Source organism: Oryctolagus cuniculus, chromosome 13 (genome assembly GCF_051225735.1).
Source record: "Oryctolagus cuniculus isolate XC-2025 breed Fujian yellow rabbit chromosome 13, ASM5122573v1, whole genome shotgun sequence".
NCBI classification, from domain to species: domain Eukaryota; kingdom Metazoa; phylum Chordata; class Mammalia; order Lagomorpha; family Leporidae; genus Oryctolagus; species Oryctolagus cuniculus.
Genome location: NC_142879.1, coordinates 12,774,970 through 12,793,353, shown reverse-complemented (window position 1 = coordinate 12,793,353; position 18,384 = coordinate 12,774,970). Strand labels below are relative to the sequence as shown.

The following is an 18,384-nucleotide window of genomic DNA, read 5'->3' as shown; positions in this document are numbered from 1 at the left end:
CCATGCTTAGTTTTGGTCTCACACACTGTCCAGGTGGACTGCGTAGCCTGTGCTGAGCCGCAGGGGCTGATAGCTGATGCCATCCCCTGGCAGCCCTCCTGGTGAACCTTTAGCCCCATGCTTCACACCAGTTTTCAGGGGTTTTAGGCCCCACTTCATACCTACGCATGGCACTGTTTTTGTGAACAGTCCCCTTGAAATCCAGCTCCAGCGTGTGTGGGGTGGTGGAGAGGGGAGGGTGTTTCAGTCACTCTCATCTGGTGGGGAGGGTGTTGCGGTCACTCTCATCCGCTTGCATTGGCCAATTCTTTTCTCTTGCTTCACAATCAGCATACCTGTGGTTCTGCTGACTACTGCCTGGAAAGGATGTGGAACTTCCTGCTGCTCAGCCTTCCAGACTCCATGGAAAGGCCGCCTCCTGTATCTGTCCCACATCCTTCCCTTCCGTTCCACTCTGGGTGTGAACAAACTCCACGTTTGCTCTTCTACAACCCTCCCACCTCACACAGCTCTGCTCCAAACTCCATGGCTTTTCTTGGCTATAGTATTAATCTGTTAGAGCTACCATAAAAAGATACCACAGAATGGGTAGCTTAAACAACAGAAATTTATTTTCTCACAGTTCTGGAGGCTGAAAGTCTAGATCAATATTTGGTTTCTCCCGAGACCTCTCTCCTAGGCTTGCAGATGGCCAGCTTCTCGCTGTGTCCCCACATGGTCTTCCCTTGGTGCGCCCACATCCCTGGTGTCTTTTGTGTGGCTACATTTCCTCTTCTCAGGAAGACAGCAGCCAGATGGCATTAGGGCTCGCTCTAACCATCTTACTTCAACTGAATTTATTTTGAAAGGCTCTGCTCCAGACATGACCGCATTCTGAGGTCCTGGGGTAAAGGTTTCAACATACGAATTTTTGAGGGGGACATAGTTCAGCTCAAAACACTCATGGATGAAGTCACGCCATACTTTGTATGGAAATGTCTATGAATGGTAATGTTTTTACAATGCAGATAGTTCTGCTGTTTCTGCAGAAATCTGCTTCTTTGATCATGGAAAAAGGAAGATGATATTCTTTGTATATGCTTGATGGTCCTGCCTCCATTTCTCCCATGGCAAAATATTCCCTCCTACATGACCAAAGATAGGAATGCAAGTAACCACAAGACAGGGAAGTGACATACTTCCTAAGCTTACTGTTATTTTTCTTTTCTGTAAGCAAACACATACTAAGATTGTCACAGAAACACATCTAATTAGATTTATCCAAAAGTTTGACTAGCTGAAAAAGATTTTCCTGAGAACACATAGTGAAAGACCTGGACCTGTAGCCTATGGAACAGTTTAAAAAACCTGGACACTGCTCTGGTCTGGCAGTCCTCTGCTTGTGAAATCTTTAATAGGTCAGCAACCGTTATCAAATTAAAAACTGATGTCTCCATTTTATTTCTTTAAGGTTCTCAATGCCCTAGTACTAGTTTATCCTTATGTCTTTATCTCCCGTGATTGTCTTATATATAGCATGTTCTCCAAATAACATGATCCTAAATATATTCCGTGGTTTCCGCCTTCTACATCTTTTTTAAATGCTTTCCCCTCTGCTCTAAATTCATTTTTTTCTTCTGCCTTCCTAGAAGATTTTGTTAAATCAAAAAATCTTTCTCCTCATAAGTATTTTTAAACTTTCCAATTTAGTGTGATTTATCCCTTCAATGAACTCACATGGAAATGTGTTGTATTCTGACAGAACACGTATTATGGTCCTTTAATATGGTTATTTTTTCCTGCTAACTAGGCTGTAATTTAATTCAAGATAGAAATCATGTCTTACCCATATACACTGTAAACATATTTTGCAACGTAGATGCTCAATAAACACTACTTAAGTAAATGAAGTGAAGGATGCACTAAGTGGTTCCCTGAAGTCTATGGTTTAAAGTATTTGATGAAACACTTGCATTTACATGCTTTCCCTGATGAGACTCTGTTGAAACAAAAATGGCCAAAAAATTAAAAATCATGAAAATGAATGGAAGCTGTGAAAGATTTCAGTGATTTTCTGGAGATGGAAAGTAAATAAAGTCTTTTGATGAAACCTCATTATACCAGGACAGAATGCCAGCCCCCCAAAAGGTTCTGTGAAATTCCCAGATCAAAAGAGTAAATGATAACTGAAGCTCTGTTTTCAGAGTGATGAGTTAACTTCTTTAATTCACCTCAATGCTGTCTACCCTTAGTTAGATCTAGTAACATATTTAGAACTGGGAAAAACAGGATTTTTCCTAAAAGTATTCGAGACAGTATGAGACAGTGTCTAAAGTATGTGCTAACAAATGGTTTGGAATTGAGGTCCAACACTACAATCTGCATTTAGGAACCCCAAGACTGAACGGTGTGGTCTGTTTTTGCTTCCCCTATTGTGAAAGCTTCCACTTAATATTCACAAAGGAGTCCATTGAAATCTTTACATGCCATGCCAGAATTCTGAAATATGGCTCTTGTTATTTACAGAATATCAGCCTTTGGGAAGAAATGAGGGCAATGCGTCCAGCAGCTACTGCTGTTGGTAGAGAGATTTCTTGAAGTCTATAGGAAAGATTGGATTTTTTTTTTTTTTTTGGTGAAGTGTCGCTCCCTTGCCCGCAAAGGAACAACACTGCTCCCAGCTGATCGGTCTTCAGTAGACTTTTATTTAAACAGGATAGAAAAAGAAACCCTTGAGCAAGGGGAGCTCCGAAAGAAAGGGGAAGCTCCCGTTACTATTTCATGAACGGCTTATATAGTATATCATTGCAGAAGCATTTCATGCAAGCTTAGTTCATGCTACAGTCCATGCGGCGGCGCTCCAATCGGGTGCCTGATCACGCACAGTCCATGCGTTCCTTGTCCAACCATAAAGGTGATCATGTGTCTTCATCCAATCAAGCTCCTGGTCATGTAGCAGGCAGCTCAGATGTCAGCAGAAAGCTTATCATTGCTCCACCTGGTGTTTTCTCAACTCTTGGTCAGTGGGAAAAGAAGTATGGGAAGTCCCAAGGCCATAGTTGTAGACTCAACCCTGGGGTTATGGAAAGGTCCCGATATCGCAGCTCAACAGAAATCATAAACATCCACACAGCAGTAACTATTGCAAACGGTCAGCAATGCTAAGTCTTAGCATGTGGGCCCATGGCCGGCTCATGGGTACCCACAGTTAGGATTTGTTTACTTGAAAGGCAGAGTTACAGAGAAAGAAAGAGAGAGAGAGAGTGAGTTCCATCTGCTGGTTCACTCCCCAAATGGCTGCAATGGCTGGAGCTGTGCTGATCCAAAGCCAGGAACCAGGAGCTTCCTCTGGGTGTCCCACATGGGTGCAGGGACCTATGGACTTGGGCCATCAACTACTGCTTTCCCAGGCCGTAGCAGAGAGCTGGATCAGAAATGCAGCAGCCGGGACTTGAACCTGTGCCCATATGGGATGCCATTACTGCTATGCCACAGCATCGGCCCCAAGATTGGGTCTTACACTCGCTGGTAAACAGATTTTTTTTTTAAGTCAAGACTATAACATTTGAGACTCAAATATATATTTTTGAAAATTTTCAGCACATGAGAACAAAAATATATAAAAAAGAGATTCAAGTGTATCTTTGAAAAGTAGAGCTGTATGAGTAACTGTTCAGAAGAATGTTGAAGGAATATAAAAGGGAGGTGATGGTTGTTCAGATGAATAAGGTGCTATGGGTAGTTTTTGTTGCTGGTTTTTAACTTTCAGAATATTAAACTAAAATACCTGCTGACTGTGATTCACAGAATCTTATTTTCTCTTCAGTATCAAGGAGGGAAAGGCTATAACAAGTACATACACAAATATGAAGTAGCTTAAAATAATTGTAATTATTATCAGAAAGATAAAAAAGAACAGGAGTTGTGGAGAAATATAAGGTAGAGAAAACCTGTTGAAGTTAGAGTTACTGAGGTTAAAAATAAGTTAATAAAAGCTTTGGATGGTAATCTCATGAAAACTTTGAGGATTTCAGATAAAAATGGAAAGAGGTGGAATGTAAGTAAAAAGATTAGAAGCACTGGATATCAGTGTTTGAGAGATAGTATCCGAGTTAGTAGAAGTTCTAAATGGATAGAGCAAGTGTAGTGTTAAGAAATTACAAGATAAGACGAGAGTCTGAAGTCTTAAATTGAGAGTCTCCTGTATATGAATCATAATAAAACAAAGAGAAACCCCCTTGAAACATAGTATTACCAAGTTAGGAAGCATTAATGATGAAGAAGGAAAATTCTTAAAATCTTGTAGAAAAAGGGGGAAAAAAATCTTACTGTGGATCAGAGTTCTTTAACATTTTGTTTGTTTTCATTTTTCTTAGTCTTTTTTTTTAAACTTTTATTTAATGAATATAAATTTCCAAAGTACAGCTTATGGATTACAATGGCTTCCCCCCCCATAACTTCCCTCCCACCAGCAACCCTCCCTTTTCCTACTCCCTCTCCCCTTCCATTCACATCAAGATTCATTTTCGATTCTCTTTATATACAGAAGATCAGTTTAGCATATATTAAGTAATGATTTCATCTGTTTGCACCCACATAGAAACACAAAGCAAAAAATACTGTTTGAGTACTAGTTATAGCATTAATTCACAATGTACAGCACATTAAGGACAGAGATCCTACATGAGGAGTAAGTGCACAGTGACTCCTGTTGTTGACTTAAAAATTTGACACTCTTGTTTATGGCCTCAGTAATCATCCTAGGCTCTTGTCATGAGTTGCCAAGGCTATGGAAGCCCCCTGAGTTCACCGACTCTGATCATATTTAGACAAGGTCGTAGTCGAAGTGGAAGTTCTCTCCTCCCTTCAGAGAAAGGTACCTCCTTCTTTGATGACCTGTTCTTTTCACTGGGATCTCACTCACGGAGATCTTTCATGTAGGGTTTTTTTTTTGTTGTTGTTGTTTTTTGCCAGAGTCTTTTGGCTTTTCTGCACCTTAATGCTTATTGCAGCTCAATTCACAATAGCTAAGACCTGGAACCCACCCAAATGCCCATCAACAGTAGACTGGATAAAGAAATTATGGGGACATGTAGTCTATAGAATACTATACAGCAGTCAAAAACAACGAAATCCGGTCATTTGCAACAAGATGGAGGAATTCAGAAAACATCATGCTGAGTGAATTAAGCCAGTCCCAAAGGGACAAATATCATATGTTCTCCCTGATCGGCGACAACTAACTGAGCACCAAAGGGGAAACTTGTTGAAGTGTAATGGACACTATGAGAAACAGTGACCTGTTCAGCTCTTGTCCTGACTGTTGATGTACAATGTAATACTTTATCCATTTTAGTATTTTTTTTTGTTCTAGTACCATTGGTTGAACTCTGTAATTAACACACAATTATTCTTAGGTGTTTAAATTTTAACTGAAAAGTGATCCCTGTTAGGAATCTGGAAAGCATTATGCTGAGTAAAATAAGCCAGTCCCAAAGGGACAAATACCATATGTTCTCCCTGATCGGTGACAACTAACTGAGCACCAAAAAGGAAACCTGTTAAAGTGAAATGAACACTATGAGAAACGGTGACTTGATCAGCCCTTGCCCTGACTGTTGATGAACAACTTAATACGTTATCCCTCTTAGTATTTTTTTGTTTGTTTGTTCTACTTAATACTTTTGGTTGAATACTGTAATCAGTATGCAGTTATTCTCAAGTGTTGAAACTTAACTGAAAAGTGATCACTGTTAAATATAAGAGTGGGAGTAAGAGAGGGAAGAGATGTGCAATTCAGGACATGCTCAAGCTGACTTACCTCAAATGGTGGAGTTAGAAACATACCAGGGGATTCCAATTCAATCCCATCAAGGTGGCATGTACCAATGCCATCTCACTAGTCCCAGTAATCAATTTCTGTTCACAATTGATCATAATGATAGGACTAAGAACCAAAGGGATCACATAAACAAGACTAGTGTATGCAAATACTAGCTGATAGAATAAAAAGGGAGAGAACGATCCAACATGGGAAGTGAGATACACAGCAGACCCATAGAATGGCAGATGTCCTAAACAGCACTCTGGCCTCAGAATCAGCCCTTAAGGCATGCGGATCTGGCTGAAAAGCCCATAAGAGTATTAGAGTTCTTGAACTTTTGTAAGTCCAAAGTAGCTTTTGTCCAGGATGAACTTGCATGAATAATTCCTGACACTACACCAAGCAACTAACCAGAAAAGGAGCTTTGGTCTCCCCAATTCTCAGAACTGTACCTCTTCTGCTTCTTTCACTGCAACAATACAGATGTTCAAGTTTATAATAAATTTCTGCATTGCTGTCTGACTAATGGGACTGAGGTCACAGTCCTGCACAGCAATTAAAAATAATGATTCTAAAAGTTAAAATAGAGAAGAGATCTGAATTAGAAATGTTGAGCATTGGGTCTCAACAGACACTGGAATAAATGAAAATCACTTTGAGAATGAGATGTAACAAAGGATACATCTGATTCATCTCTTAACTGGAATAAAAGACATTGCAAAAACCATTCTATGATAAAACAAAATGTGCTATAATATTGAGAAATAAGTGGTCAATAAGTAAAGAGAAGTAAAGAGAAATGACTTGAGCATTCTCTCTGCAGTAGCTCAGGAAACCACAGAGAAGATTGTGCAACTGTAACATTGCCTTTGGCTCTGTGGTTCAGAGAACTCACTGAATGGAACACTGTCGCAGGCATTACCATAATGTGATCACTGCTCAGAGGTTCTTGACTTGTAAACTGAAGGCAGAGATTTATTTATAGCTAGCAAGCAACATTCATTATTCACAGTGTTAACATAAAATAACTAGTTAGCAATTAAAATGTAGGCATAAAAGTGAAGAAAAGAGGCAGAAGGGAAGCAGGTAGCTAATATTATCCTCAGTTTACAAAATCAAAAAATCAAATTATAGTTAGTGGAACAGAGCTTTAATTGTGTTTAGTTAAAAAGTAACCAATAGATCTGAAGTTGAACCCTAACAACCAGTGGGCCAAATTCCACTAGTAGATTGGTTTTGTTTGGCTACCAAATGGTCTAAACATTCTATTTTTCCTGTTGAATTGTTTTCTCTGAATTTGCCTTTCAGTGAACTTGGCAACAACCAACCTACCACAAGTCTGAATATTTTCTTTTCTCTTTCACTAAACTTGTCTGTAGGCATGGGGATTGCAGAGCAGGGCAAAAGAGAAGTTAAAAATATCATTACAGTGATGTAAGCAGCCTCAGAGAGATACATTCTGAAATTATTTTCTCAAGTACCTATTGAAGGAGGCAACAGATCATACCTACAATGATACAATGATAAGAGTTGATAACATATTAATGAAGGATACCTTAAAAATTTTTAACTTAAGCTCAGGATGGAGGTCATGTGTTTTCAATTTTCATTTTTAGTAAATATTTAAAGCTATGGTAAAATGCTAAAAATAGTATTTAATTTCAGTAGTTAAAATATTGTTATGAGTTGGTCATTCTACAAATGATAGACTCATGCATTCAAAACAGAATAAGATACTGTGTTAGGAGCTTGAAAATACAAACATGGACAAATTGTGATAAAAAATGAAAATGATCTAATGAATAGACTCGGTCTGATTTCTGATCAGTGTAGAAGAGCACACAACACACACAATTTAAACTTCATATGTGTATTTGATATATGTTATAAACTTCCCCTAATGAATATATTTTATTAATAAAGATACATTTTAGGTATGGCAAGATTTGTTTGCATACCTTGAGAATAGATAGAATGACGATATGAAAGGTAGCAAAGAAGTTCCTACTTCTAATTATTTTTGAAAGGGTAAGAAAAGAAAATAGCAAATTATGTTTATCCTTAAATATTAATATTTTGTGCCATAACTCTCTTGAAAAATGCAAATGATTTCTAACCTAAAGGTCTAGATGGTGTACTGAATATTTCTCTATTAAAAAATCTAAAACATAGGATTCAGAATATTTTACCATAAAAACATGTTATATGTTTGAAGACATAAATATACTTATCATGATTGGACATTATACAATGAATAGAGGTACCAAAGCATCACATAGTGCCTCAAATATGTACGAACAGACAATCGGTACAGGTGTCTAACTTTGCACAAAGCCCTGAAGCAGTTGAGTAGCATGTAAGAATGTGGTGTTCAGGAAGTAAGCAGGCTGTTTGCTGTGCGTTGTAGCCTTTTTGTTGATGCTGAGTAGAACAGTTGACAATGATCAGGCAAAGAGCTGAGAGTGCAGTTTCATTTTAGCAAATGAATTTTTCACGTGACAGTTGAAAAAGTAGAGTAAATGTCTTAATAGAACTTTAGGATTTTTCAGGGTGATTATTAATGGAAATTAAAGAGGCATTTGACAATACCTCATTGTATTATTTATGTAGAAACCAATTTTAAGGGTGATTAAGTTCAGATACCTTCACGTAGAGCCGTTTAAATTTAGCTTATGAAATCTTTTTCTTGTTGAAATAGATTCCTTCAAAATGGTGGTCGTTTTTTATATTCACCATCAATAACACTTGAAAACTTCATAGCATTTCTCTATTGTCTTCATTTCCAACATAAATTTTTCTTGACAATGGAAAACAGCTTTATGGTTCCATCTAGTGGTAGAAAATCACCAGTCTTTACATGTGTCTGCAACTTTTAATCTAGGACTGTTTTCTCTTTTGATGTCTGATAACATAAATTGTAGAAGTTGTGCTGAAAGGAGATTTGAATGGGCCTCTTCCTGGTAGATTGAGGGGTGTTAATCTTATGTTTTATCCACTCTGTTTTCTAGAGTTCTCTTACCATATAAAATTACCCTACAGCTCTGCAGATAGTTCTGCCTACAAATGAGCGAGAATAAATGTTAATGAAAAGCCATGTGCTAGCTGTTTATTTTGTGACCTCACCTATTCTAGAAGCTCTGTACACCCTGCTATCTCCCCCGTCCTGCAAGCTAAAATCATGCTTCCATCGACACAGGCTAGTATTTGTAAGAATAATTTCTTCAATCTACAGTGATGAGACAGTAGACTCCTAATTTGGTAGTAAAGGCAAGATAGTAATACCATTGAAATATTTAAATTGTAAACAAGGTAGAAGTTTAATACCATTGTTAATAAGTGTAGTTCACATGTGTTTGTGAAATATGTGTAGGTACTTTGAACAGCTTATGGAAGATAGAAGATGCAAGTTTGTTTAGGTGCAGAACATGATAAAAATCTGTGCATAGTTTTTCATAACGTACATTTCCATGAACCTTCTGAATAAATCATCATATACATGTATTTCATTCCCCCCCAAATTAATATGATTTAATTATGTTTTCCGTGAGCATTTTGAAGTCACTTTGTATAAAAGCTAATTGGAACCAAGCTGGCAGGATGGTCATAGACTTTGAAATTAAACAAAATGCTTGGATTTTAAGTAGACTTAAACTTTTTGTCACTTCTTTTGAACTCTTGAAATCTACTTTCATCAATATAATGTTAATAAAATAAAATATTTTCTGCTCTTCCTTAAAATAGAGCATCAATAAAGAAATTTTTGTTTACTACAACTTGCTTTAATCATGTGTAAATCTAAATGGCATCCTTTTCCTAAGGCAAAAATGTCCATTATTATATGTAAGGCTTTTATTACATGGTAAGGAATGTATATTATGCCAAAGATATCTTGTGACAAAGTGTTTTTCACTCCCATTCATGTGAAAGTAATTTAAGTTGATAATAAAGATAAGTAAAGCAACTAGAATGACAATCTGTGTCAATTTTGGTGAATTTGAAACTGATTATTTATCATGTATTTAACTACATTAGTTGGGAGGATTGAATAGAACAAAATGTACCAGCAAAACTATATCTAACATTTATGATGAAGAGGTATTTAAACCAACAATATAATTTTGTATAAGAGGTGGATTTCTGCTAACAGTTTCATTTTACAACGTTATAGACAGAGTATAATAACATCACAGCTGCTCTTAGTTTACTGTGAGTGTGACAATAATCTTTTTTTACACAAAATTATGGATATTTATTTATTTGAGAAAGATATAAACAGAGTGAGCTCTCCCACTTGCTGGTTGACTCCCAGATATCTGCAACCATTGGTGCTGGGCCAGGACGGAAGCCAGGAGTTGGGAACTCGATCGACATCTCCCACGTTGGTGCTAGGGAACCAACTACATGAGCCATGACTGCTGTCTCCCAGGGTGCACGTCAACAGGAATCTGGAATGAAGAGCAGAGCTGGGCCTGGATCCCAGATGCTCTGATATGAGATGCAGGCTTCCCATCTGATTGCTTAGTTGGTGAAACAAATGCCTTTCTCCTGGCAGTATTATTATCTACATGAAGACAGCATGAATGTTGAAACATCAGGTTTTACTTTCTAATACTTACTGGCATGAATTTCACTAAAACATACAACCTCACGAAATTGAGAAATTACTTGAGCAATAAAGTTTTATGCTCGTTTCTTAAAGATGCGAACTACATTACAGGATGGCTCAGCACATTCCTAAAATGGGAACACAGTAGATAATATAATAAGACTTCAGCATAGTGTATCTGGAACAGGAAATCCCAGTTAAATCCTCTATTTCTCCCTTTGGGAAAATCTGATCTGGAGCAACTTTTTAAAACATTTAAAGTTATATTACTGTATTTAGAGGTCTGTATTAAATTTACATTTCTACAAGTAGCAGACCCAAGTACTTATTAGCAAAAAGCTCTAGTTCCACTTGGTTGATTATATTGAAGCACAGGAGACTGGTATAGTAGTTAATTTGCTTTCTGGCAATAAATACTAATTTGCCTTGAAGGTGTAATCATGGAATAATGATGAATGTGCAACTTGTGTTTGAAAAGAAAATAAAATCAGTTGTCAAAATTGATTCACACACAATCCAGAAGTTAATGGGAATAATTAAGTTCACGAATGAGGGAACAATAAATAGAATGGGAAAAATAAACTTCTTTTAAACTAACACCTACATTGTTGACAGAGACTTTCGTATTGTCCCAGGATTAGTGCTTCTAGCCCAAGATTGACGACACAGAATCAAGTATCTCATGTTTTAATCTTCTTGCCTTTCTATGCAGTGTCCATTTGTGCAGGGACACGTGAATGAGGGCAGTTCTTCTGCCTCCAGGAAAGTCAGCTGAGGTGGAATCCAGAGGAACTGCATCCTCTCCTGGAGACTAGGTGTCTCCTGGAAGTGGGAGCCTACACCTCATTCCAAGTTAGACATCTGCTATTGTGGCTTTGTGTAATTATTTGAAATTCAGGGGAAAAGGAGAGAGAGAGAGAGCCATAGAGCAATCCACGCTTCCATGCATGGGTGTCCTGAGGCACAACTGATAGCTTTAAGAGGTTTGGACATCTTTCTGCTACTCCATAAGGCAAGGAAAGCTAAGGAGCCAGAGGCTATAGGAAATATGCTATGAAATGAACTTAGAGAGAGTGGAACAGATTTCCTTGCCTGTCAGTCACAACACATGCAGTGGCCCAGACCTCATTCTCTACATTCTCACATCTCTGTACAACACCTGGTATTGGGTTATCTCTGTAAGACTATTGTAAACAGTTATAGTCTGAAGAGCAGGAACAGCCCAGAGACAATTTTCTTAGTGAACTATTTCCTTTTCATTCGCATTCCTGTTGTCTTTAAACTTTTTTTTCTTTTATTTGAGAGGTAGAGTTATGGACAGTGAGAGAGAGACAGAAAGAAAGGTCTTCCTTCTGTTGGTTCACTCCCCAGATGTCTGCTATGGCTGGCGCTGCGCTGATCTGAAGCCAGGAGCCAGGTACTTCCTCCTGGTCTCCCATGCAGGTTGCAGGGCCCAAGCACCAGGGCCATCCTCCACTGCCTTCCCGGGCCACAGCAGAGTGGTGGAGTGGAAGAGGAGCAACCAGGACTAGAACCCGGTACCTATATATATGGGATGCCGGCGCCGCACGTGGAGGATTAACCAAGTGAGCCACGGCGCCGGCTCCTGTCTTTAAACTTTTAAAACAGCTGTAGGTTGGCAGTTATTTCTAAAATCAAGGTGGATGTGAAGTTGACTAGGAAGTATTCTTTATTGTTGAGGTGTTAGCTTCCTTCTAATATGCATACAAGAGGCAGCTGATGATGGATCAAGCCCTTGGGTGCCTGCCAACCACTTGGGAATCTCAAATGGAGTTCCAGGCTCCTCACTTTAGCCTGACTCAACCGTGGTCAAATTGGGAGTGAATACCGGATGTAAGTTATCTCTCTGTCTCTTTATTTCTCTGCTTTTCAAATAAAATGAAACTAAATAAAAATTTAGAAAACAAACTGATGATTGAGAAAAGTATCCACAAATTGGTGAGTTCTAGGATGCTTTGGGTGGTAGAGTTAAGGGAGTTTCTTTCATAATTATTTTGGAAATATATTTTCTATGTGTTTTTATAAAGATTTTTCAACTTTATATAAAAAGAATTAAATCTACCAGATACAAAAGTAAGATATAAAAAATAGAAAATTAGGAATGGATGATAAGTTGAAGGTAAATGATTTTTTTTTCCACTGATATACAGGACATAAAATGTCCTTCATTACTAGTAGAGGTAAGAAAAGAATTTAATTCTTAATTTTCTACTAGCCTGAAAGAGGAAATTGAAAGCTGTAACACTCACACTGAATATTGGAGTCACTCGGAACTTACATTTTAAAACAAAGTGAAAGCTTCAGCCAGACTGTCTGGAGTGAATTATTTGATTTACTCATGTTGGCAAGACCATTGAGTCCACTGAGCCTTGGTTACTTTATCTGTGAAATGGGGATAATAATAACATATGTAGGCAATATCTAATTTCCAATGGTTCAATTTTAGAATGCTGAAAAAGTAGTAGATATTCAATGGAAATTAAGCAGTAGGTCTTTTCCTTGACTATTATTGTATAGTAGGATACTGTCTGGTAATTTTGGATAGTAGAATTGAACCAAAACTCCCAATCAACAACATCACAAGGGCAGCAACCCATGTTCTGAAGTATACTTTGATGCTAAGCTGTGATGGTGGGTAGATTAAGTGCACTAAATATATTTTTGACTTACATTTTCAATTTACAGACTCATGATAAGTCAAAGACCAACTGTACCTCATAGATTTCCAGGAGTATTGCATTTCTGCATATTTTTAAAGTATCCCCTGTGTCCTAGAAAATGTTCTACTAAGTGGAGTCCTACAGAAAGCATGGTAAATATTTCTGGGGTTAACAATGTGCTGGAAAATGGCATTTGGTGAGAGGCTGTGTCACAGACAGATAAGCAATAGGCATGCAAAGGAAGTATAGTGCATTGATATCATAAATATGTCTTCATCTGAATTTATGAGTTTAAGGCCATCACAACAATCATATCAGCATCATTATATTTGAGTACTTAAGCTGATCTTAAGTTCCTATAGAAAGTTGAAGAAACTAGACTAACCAGGAAAATTTTCAAGGAGAATGATAATGAGAGGGGGTTATCTTACATATTTTAAAAATATTTGGGGCCGGCACTGTGGCGCAGTGGGTTAATGCCCTGGCCTGAAGTGACGGCATCTTATATGGGCGCTGGTTCTAGCCCTGGATGTTCCGCTTCCAATCCAGCTCTCTGCTGTGGCCTGGGAAAGCAGTAGAAAATGGCCCAAGTCCCTGGGCCCCTGCACCTACATGGGAGACCGGAAGAAGCTCCTGGCTCCTGGCTTCGTATCAGCACAGCTCTGGCGGTTGTGGCCAATTGTGGAGTGAACCATCAGATGGAAGATCTAAGAAAAAAAAATATTGCTATAATTGTAATAGTGTGATATTAGTGAATGGATACAGATGAATTAATGTAATAGATTATAAAGTCCCAATGGAGAAATAAAATTTGGTATTTTGTAAGGGAGTTATTTTAACTCAGTAAGTAAAAGATGGATTTTTTTTAAAAAAATTGAGTAACTGCATAGATATTTGGATAATTTAAAAATGATACACTTAATTGGAGGAAGAAAAAATATTCCTTTTTCTCTAAATAAAATATTAGTCCTAATATTAGTCCTAAAATATTTGTAAGGCTTGGGAATTCTAATATAGCTAATAAGGCTGCCTTGAAAAATAGTAAGGTAGCTATGAAAAATACACAAACAAAAAAGCTTAAATCATCACTACAAATCCTGTTTCCTTTTTCTTTTTGTTTATTTTTAAAATTATTTCGATATTCAAAAGGTATCAGAATATTATGAACATCCATATACTTAAGATTCCAGATTTTAAAAGATGTTTGTAAAGCCACATATAAACCATCTCTGATTGCTTTTCCCTCTTTATACAGGACCTAGTTATCTACCACATTGAATCTAGGGATGCTTGTTTTAACATTTTGTGTTTTCTCCATGATAAGCACAGCTACTTGCATTTTCACTGTTATCTGTAGGAATGTGTATTTATTTGTTTCTCTAGCCATAATTCGATAGGTATGGATTTTATTTATGGTGTTTAAGATTGTGATATTTTTCTCTTTTCCATCACCAAATCTTTTCAGGTTCACCTTCAGAGCACACAGAAAAGTTGACCTGGTCCAAACCATCATCGTTGGGCTGAATCCTTAAAATCACCTCCACTGGCCATTGCCCCCTTTTCTATTGATTCTCCACAGTTGATCAGAGTGATTTTTGTAAAGTTTAAGTCAGATTCCTTTACACCCATTTTCAGGATTCCTCAGTGACTGTCAGATCATTCCAAGGAAAGTTCGAAGCCTTGAAAACTGCATGACGCCTGCAGGACCCCTTTCCCTGGCTTCATTTTCTTTTCCTCCTTCAGCTCCAGCCAGGGTGCCTGCCTTGCTTTCCCTTAGCTCTGCCTGGCGTTCGTGTGTCTCTGGGAAACAGCTACTTCTGCCTAGAACAGTCTCCTCCCAGGAGCCTGTGTGGTTACCTCTCACCCCTATGTGATTGGTACTCAAATGTCATCCTCTCACTGTGGCCTCCTTTAACCACACACTATTCCAATTTCATTACACCCTCTGAAAGGTTAGTTCCCTCCCTGCTTTATCCGCACCACTGGTCACTCCTAACATAACACCATAATTTGCTTATCTCTTTTATTGTTAATCTTCTATCAATCATCAGGTCCATGAGAGAAAGCGTTTGTGTCCTTTTCCTTAACTGCCACAGCCTTTGAATCTAAAACTTTTCCTGAACCTTCTCAGGTGCTCAGACAGGTTTAATGTAGACATGAGTGAATGAGACTTGGACATTCCTATCAGTATTAAATGAGATCGCGAATGCTTAGTATTTCTCAAGCAAATAGCATGAACTGAAAAGAGAAAACGTATGGCTATGATTAGATGAACTTAGTATTGGTTATTTATTAAAGTTGAAATTATTAAGAAAAGAAATCCTAAAAAAATGATGCTTCCTGAGGTGAAAAGTTCCAACATAAAACGTTTAAATTTAAAATACCAAGACAAAAAGCAAATGATTTAAGGAAAGTCATCTGAACCCTCCTTGTCTGTGACTGTTGATTTCTGTTCCATTTTGAGTTGCCACATTGTGTTCCTATTTCAGCTTCTGGAATTAGATTTATGGTTCTCTTGAATAGCTTTTAGTACCCTTACATGACAATTACTTGACCCCATGCTGACTTGTAGATCTCAAACAATTCCTGATGAATTACCAGCAACTTCATTTAACATTTCTAGCCTCTCAGATGGGATCTATCTTTGCCAAGTACCACATTGCCAAGTAGCTAATTTTATTTTTGTCTGCCAAGAGCAGTTTTCTCTACTGGTACAATCATTCTGAGGAATAGTAGTTAGAAGTAGCTATCTGCATTCAGTAGTAAAACTGTTTTAATTTTGTTTTTTTCCATTTGCAAAAATAGGTTGCCATTATGAAAAGTCAAAAGTTTTAAGGGCATTCTTGTTTATTAAACTGATGAGGGATGCTGAAATTGTCTCCAAATTTATCTCTAAAGAAGATAGAACAGCAAAGGAATAATGTGAAGTAATGTTAACTGACTGCTTTAGGTAATCCCAACATCTTCTAAGTGATTTCCATGGATTACTGCATTTTATCTAATCTCCTTTTCACAGGAGAGATAAAGAATCACTGAGAAGTTAAATAACTCACTGAAGATTCCCAAGCTCAAGTTCAGATAAGGCTGTCCAAGGCCCAGGCTATGCCACTGAAGCATACTTCAGAAGGAGTGAAGTCCAAATCAAACATACATTGAAAATAATTGATTCTTTTACACTTACTGACATTTTGAAAATGTTGATAACTGCGTTGCCTCCCTCATAATCCTTTAAACAATCATCAGTGTATAAAAATAGCTTTTTAAATCCTAAATGGTAGCAATGACCAGTCATTGTCTTTCATTGATTAAGAATCTATAGATTAATGATGAAACATTGATATTTTTATATATTTATCACTTTGCTTTTAGAATGCACATTTCTTGTGCTTATAGAGTTCATAACATTTAATAAATAAAAATATTTTTATAAAAATAGAAAAAGGAGCTATTATATTTATTACAAATTTTTCATAAATTGAACTTTTTATATTCTGAAGTCATTGAGGTAATAAGCTTGTCAACACAGAACGTTCTCAAATAAAAGAAACCACACATTTTGTAGCAAATTTTTCCTTTAAAAATTAGAAATGTCTTTCAAAGATATCTTAGTTTAGGCTGTTGTTATGAATTACCATGGACCAGGTGGTTTATAAGTAACACAAATTTGTTTTTTCATAGTTCTTGAGGTTGAAAGTCTATTATCTGGGTACAGCATGCGTGGGTCCTGATATGGGCACTTCTGAGTTGGAGACTGCTGGCTTCTGATTGTGTTCTCACATTGGCCTCTTTTAATAAGGCCCAAATCTTATGCAGGAAAACTTCAGCTTCATGGCTTGATTATCTAGACTCTAAATCACGTTAGGATTAGGGTTTAACATAGGAATTTTGGGGGAAAACATTCAGTCCATTATCGAGACCCTTACTTTTACCAAAATGTGCCTTTTGTTGAAGATTGCCCAACTGTAACAAAAGCCCCTGCTGTATTAGTGTAGGCAGACATTGAGTACATTTTCTATGAAATCAAATTGACAAATTACAATAGAGACATATGTGATGTTAAATACAAAGCAAAGTCAAATACCTACAGGGCCAAGCAGGTACCAGAACTGAGATGAAGTTGACCATGTTATCAAGACCATAAAGCAGATGTTATTTATAGGATGGGCATAAAAGAATTTTCCTAGAGACTAAAGTAAAATGTTTTATCTTTATTTGATTATCAGAGTAAATGCCTTCGTTAACTGAATCTTTAAGAGCTCTTTCTAGGAATATGCTATTTCTCAAGGTTGTAGGAGGACACTTAAAAAGTTCCTTGAAAATACAATTAACGGCAAGTTTATTTTGATGGAAAAAGTTTTTGAAATTCATGCAAATGAGGGATCTTAAAAAAATTTGTTGAAAATGCATATTGTGAAAAAAAAATCATGCCTATCTGACTGTATCCCAAAAAAACATTTAATTCTATTTTCCAGGAATTTTTTGAAGTATGCTTGTATGTAGAGTGTTAATTTCAAAATTTTTTGTAGGAACTCTCGCATATAATGTCATTATCAGCATTCAGAGCACCATGCAGATACGTCTTTGAGTAGTACTTGCCAGTTCTGTCTGACAACCGTGCATAACCACACAGTCACTGCTTTCTCTTTGTGTGTGTGTATGTGTGTGTGCTGGTGTTGCAGGGAAGGCCAGCAGTCGCCAGAACAGTGGCAGAAGATGTACGGCAGGTGCTCTGGGAATGAAGTCTACCACATTGTTCTGGAAGAAAGCACATTTTTTGCTGAATATGAAGGAAAGAGTTTTACATATGCCTCTTTTCATGCTCACAAAAAGTATGTTTCTGCTTCAGGTGGAGTTAAGATACCGATCAAATAATTAGTTATGACATTTAAACGCAGTTTTCTAAAATAACAACCCACATTAGTGCTCATAAGTATTCTGGAATCTTTTATATGATTATTGAAATGTCTGCTAAGGTTGTCAGCAGTATAATAATAGGAATATTCACTTTAGTAACTTTTAAACTCATTTTCAATATTTTAACCTATTAAGAATTTATAAACATATGAAACATAATATTCTTTACAAATCTAAATTTTTTAATGTTGATTAAAAGTTAAACAGTCCTAATAACATTTATAAAACTATACATTAGAAAAATTCTGATGGTGGCACTGCCTTCGCCAAAGCAATATGTTAAAAAATAAATACCACCTTCTATCTCAAATATGAAGCATTATTTTTTCCCTTCTTTTTTTGAGAAAAAAACCTACTTAAGAAATAAAATTATATGTATA

General features: G+C 37.0%; 1 protein-coding gene across 6 annotated transcripts in view; it reads left to right on the top strand.

Moving 5' to 3' along the window:
- The window catches only part of KCNT2 (potassium sodium-activated channel subfamily T member 2), a 409,716-nt gene that overhangs the window by 276,628 nt on the left and 114,704 nt on the right, over window positions 1–18,384 (top strand). For 5 of the 6 annotated variants that reach the window (XR_016219489.1, XM_089312023.1, XM_017347888.4 and 2 more), the window contains one exon: window positions 17,770–17,919. The exons of the other annotated variant lie outside the window; for it this stretch is intronic. Coding sequence is in view for 4 of the 5 variants with exons in the window: in XM_089312023.1 (XP_089168149.1) it covers window positions 17,770–17,919 (150 nt within the window). In the remaining variant the exon portion in view is untranslated. The remainder of the gene's footprint in view (window positions 1–17,769; window positions 17,920–18,384) is intronic. 6 annotated transcript variants of the gene reach the window in all.